Raw genomic sequence first — 3,835 nt, 5'->3', positions numbered from 1 at the left:
CAGCGAGAATGCATCTGAAGCAGACCATTTCCTGTTGTGTGCTACATGACAAAGGGCAACTTAGACAACCTGATTTTTCTCCACACTGTCCAGAGTTCATGTGTGGGGAGAGGGAAGGGAAGAAAGGAGAAAAAATAAAATAGAAGCCTTTGACATGTTTGAAAATACTGGCCAATTAGCAACGCGCTTAACAAACCTAACCATCATATCACATTTTTCATTTGTTTATCAGCCCTGCCTTAATTTTAGACATCAAGCTCATGAATTCAGCCTTTTTTGACAGCCAGCTGTTGCAGTGTCCTTAAATGCATCACCATGAACATTTTTCCACAATGCTGTGACATCTGTTGAACAATGCAACTGACAAATGCAGGCAACCCATGATTAACTGAGGGATTGTCCTCAAGTCTCTACAAGTTGATGCTAGAAATCATACCAAAGAATGAAACTTGTGGGGTTACAAAGAAATAAAAAAAAAAAAAAAATTATATAGGGAGTTAAGGAGGTGCTTCCTTATTACCAGACTAGAATTTCATGGAACACTAAAAGGGTTTTTCTATTACATCTTGATTTTCCTCTGCCCTGTGTTAGCGGTACACCACAATACTCAAGTGTCCATTATATCCACAGGCAAAAATTTTCAGTTAACTTGTTTATTTCCAGCAGGAGAGTGCAACTACAGGAAATCAAGGTGCACATAAAAATCCAAACCCACACCCTGAGAGCAGTGCAGGGTCAATAAGTTATTTGGCTCGTAGAGACAAAGATTAGTACAAGCAGCTCATTTTAGTCACACTCTTTAGAACAGATCCAAGCCTCTAGTTATGTATTGAGCAGAGCATCACAACATATCCGATCACTTAGCACTAGCCAAGATGCAGTGATGGCTCTTGGCCTTACCCTAAAGCATGGCATACTTGACTGTCCACTCCTGTGCTAGTTTATTGTACCTAACAGGATAAAACTAGGTTTTATAATATACCCTAGAGATAAAGGTGAATTTGACATCAATGCAATCAGCAACTTTGAAACCGCAACACTTCTTGCAAACACAGCACCATAAAACTCTCATGTTCCTTTTTGGAGACAGAATTGGTCAGTTCACATGTTTAGAGGTTAGTTTTTCCACACATATTTATACTTACTTCTGACTATCTGTTTTGTAGATTCGTGCGATCTCTGGCACTAGCGGGTCATCGGGGTTTGGGTCACATAGGAGTGAGCAAATGGAGAGAAGAACTGCAAGGAACATATGGATGCTAAGCATTCTTTAACATTTATTATATTTTAGATGGCTTTAAAAAAATTAAATACAAAAAAGGGAATGTTTAATTTCCCTTGACATTTCAATTTATTTACACGATTTATATTAGCATTTTAAGGTAAAGAAATGGTTTACCATATTCTCAATTTTAAACTCAAACTGTAGACATTAAATATTATTAGTACAGGTCTTGCTGATCCAAAAAGCAGGGAAATAAATACCTGGTAAAAATATGGGCCTAAGTAAATTATACAAGTTGGGTGTTAATGAACAGATGTCCTCATACCTTTAGAAATAGTAAGCGCAGGAGACCATTGTGATCTGAGAATATCCAGACAGATACTGCCGTTACTGTTAATATTTGGGTGGTAAATTCTTGTCGTAAACGCAACCTGAGAGAAAAACAAACAAAAACACTGTGAAAAGCTATACAAAAACATAGTGACAACAACATGTCCGTGTTATGCAACTCAGAAACTTTGACACTAGGCACTGACGTGTGACGCTCATGACTGTCAAGTTCTGGAATGACAGGTATTACTTCATGTAGGCTACTGGCCAATGTTCATGGCGCAAGAATCACCAGGCCCTATTTACTATAAATGTGGTGTTTTTGAAGATATCTTCCTCACTCAAGAGCTGTTCAGCATTTTAAAGTATAACAATTGGCCCTTGTTTTTGATACTTTATGCTGTAAACAGGACATTTTTTCATACTAACAACTGCCTACAGCACGACAGACAATTTCCATATTTAAGTTATCAAAACAGGAAACTCTGCTTAAGGTTTGACCAGTCCAACCACAGTTACCTTGGGGGGTTTGAAGGGGTAGTCTGTTGGAAAATGAATCGTCAAGAAGAAAACACCTCCCTGATATGGACTGTCACTCTGATGGAGGGGGGAAAAAAAAAAAAAAAAAAAAAAAAAAAAAGGGACATTTACATATTTCAGAAGACACACAGCTACTCATTATCAAGTCAAATTTCAACCTTTATTACAAATACATTTTAAGCACTCGGGAACACTACTTCAATGCCAAATTTCAGCACCGTGCTGCCATAAACCTGACAAGGGCAACAACTGTGTCATAAAAGATCTACTTACAGGCCCCATGATTGTGGCTTGCCAGTGAAACACTGCAGAGAACAGAAAGTAAAAGTTACAAAACAAGAAAAGGTCACAGGTATGTGATCTGACAGGAACTAAGGTTTCCAAACAGACCTCATAGCTTCCCAGTAACGCAATTTCCCTGTTTCAAAGTCAATTTTAATATCCCACTGTAAATTTTCTAAACGCAGCAGCAACCAATTTCTCCACTTTAAATCAACATCCAAATGGTTTTATAATATTTAAGACATGTTTTTAAATGCAAATATGCTAAAGTTTAGCACATGACAGCATTTCAAAAATGAAAAATTGTTCTTTTTGTGGGCTGCACATCTCAAATGACACATTAGATAATATCACCTTAGTTGCAGATTTTTGCCATTTTATTTTTGATGAAACTAAAGAAATGAAATAAAGAGCAGGTTTGGGACACTTACTATCATCACCCACTGGGCCAGCTGAGCACTGTGCTGGAGGGTCACGAGCCAGGTCGTTAAGCTCCTATGAGGAAAAACAATAACCAGTTAGACAAAAGTAACAAAAAATGAGTAGATGTGATCTAAAAAAAAAAAAAAAGAAAACAAAAATCAGTCTATAGGCGTGAGCGCCTTTTAACATCATTGACATACATGCTGAAACCGAGACTGCGGTGGTGAGGGGTGCTACCTGACAGGTGTGTGCTTAATATATTTCACGCCATCCTCACTTCGGGTTTCATCACCCGGCCACTATGCTCAAAATTCAACTCCATGCAAAGTTATTGAGAACCGAGCATATACCGTGTATACTGTGACACGTGTTGTGTTATTTTTAGGGTATACACTATTTTAGAGTGAGGTGAAGGCCACAGCCCCACCCTAGCCTTCCGTAAACTTACAAAGAAGTAGTGTCTGATTTTCTTGGAAGATAATTCTCGTAAACAGCAGAGTGAAGGAATGAAACCAGGTGTCAGCAATTCGAGTGTGTTACTCCATTCTGTTCCTGCCAGTTTCTGTCAATCACGATTACAGACCAAGAACAAATACGATGACATACCAAAGAAATGTATCATGAAGGCAGCTCTGACTAACAGATTTCAGGGACTGATATGAGTCATGGACCCTCCAACATGAATTATTGTCGCTTTAATTCATGATTAAACGACTTATAATTTACTAGCGAGTACAAAGAATATCTGGTTAAAAGTTTCGTATTACAGTTAGGCAACCTTCAAACATATGTGCCTTCGTGTAAAGGTATGAAGTGTTGGGAAATTCATGCGGCCTCCTTCCGCCGTCAAACATACATTCTCTACAAGTGAAACTGCTAACGTTAGCTGACCGGCCCAACATTAAGCCGTGTTGGCCCGTGCTAACCGATTCAAGTAGTAAAAACCACCATTAATTCACTCAAGTCAAAACACACCAAAGTCTCCTTAACATTTTTAAATAAAACGAGCTGTAAAGTTAACACATCTTCGAACAT

General features: G+C 38.3%; 1 protein-coding gene across 1 annotated transcript; it reads right to left on the bottom strand.

The window, feature by feature from the left end:
• Positions 1–575: 575 nt before the first annotated feature.
• Positions 576–2,872, bottom strand: LOC102304546 (ubiquitin-conjugating enzyme E2 D2; the record flags this gene model as incomplete). The annotated part of the gene is given in 6 exon segments (XM_005946025.3): positions 576–950; positions 1,146–1,239; positions 1,551–1,656; positions 2,075–2,152; positions 2,369–2,400; positions 2,809–2,872. Coding segments are annotated over 6 exon segments (423 nt in total), but the record flags the coding sequence as incomplete, so codon positions are not given.
• Between the last annotated feature and the right edge of the window lie 963 nt (positions 2,873–3,835).

The sequence above is a fragment of the Haplochromis burtoni genome, unplaced genomic scaffold (genome assembly GCF_018398535.1).
Source record: "Haplochromis burtoni strain Fernald_Lab_line unplaced genomic scaffold, NCSU_Asbu1 Contig_435, whole genome shotgun sequence".
NCBI lineage: Eukaryota > Metazoa > Chordata > Actinopteri > Cichliformes > Cichlidae > Haplochromis > Haplochromis burtoni.
The sequence above is the reverse complement of the archived record's forward strand: the minus strand, read 5'-3'. Positions and strand labels throughout refer to the sequence as shown.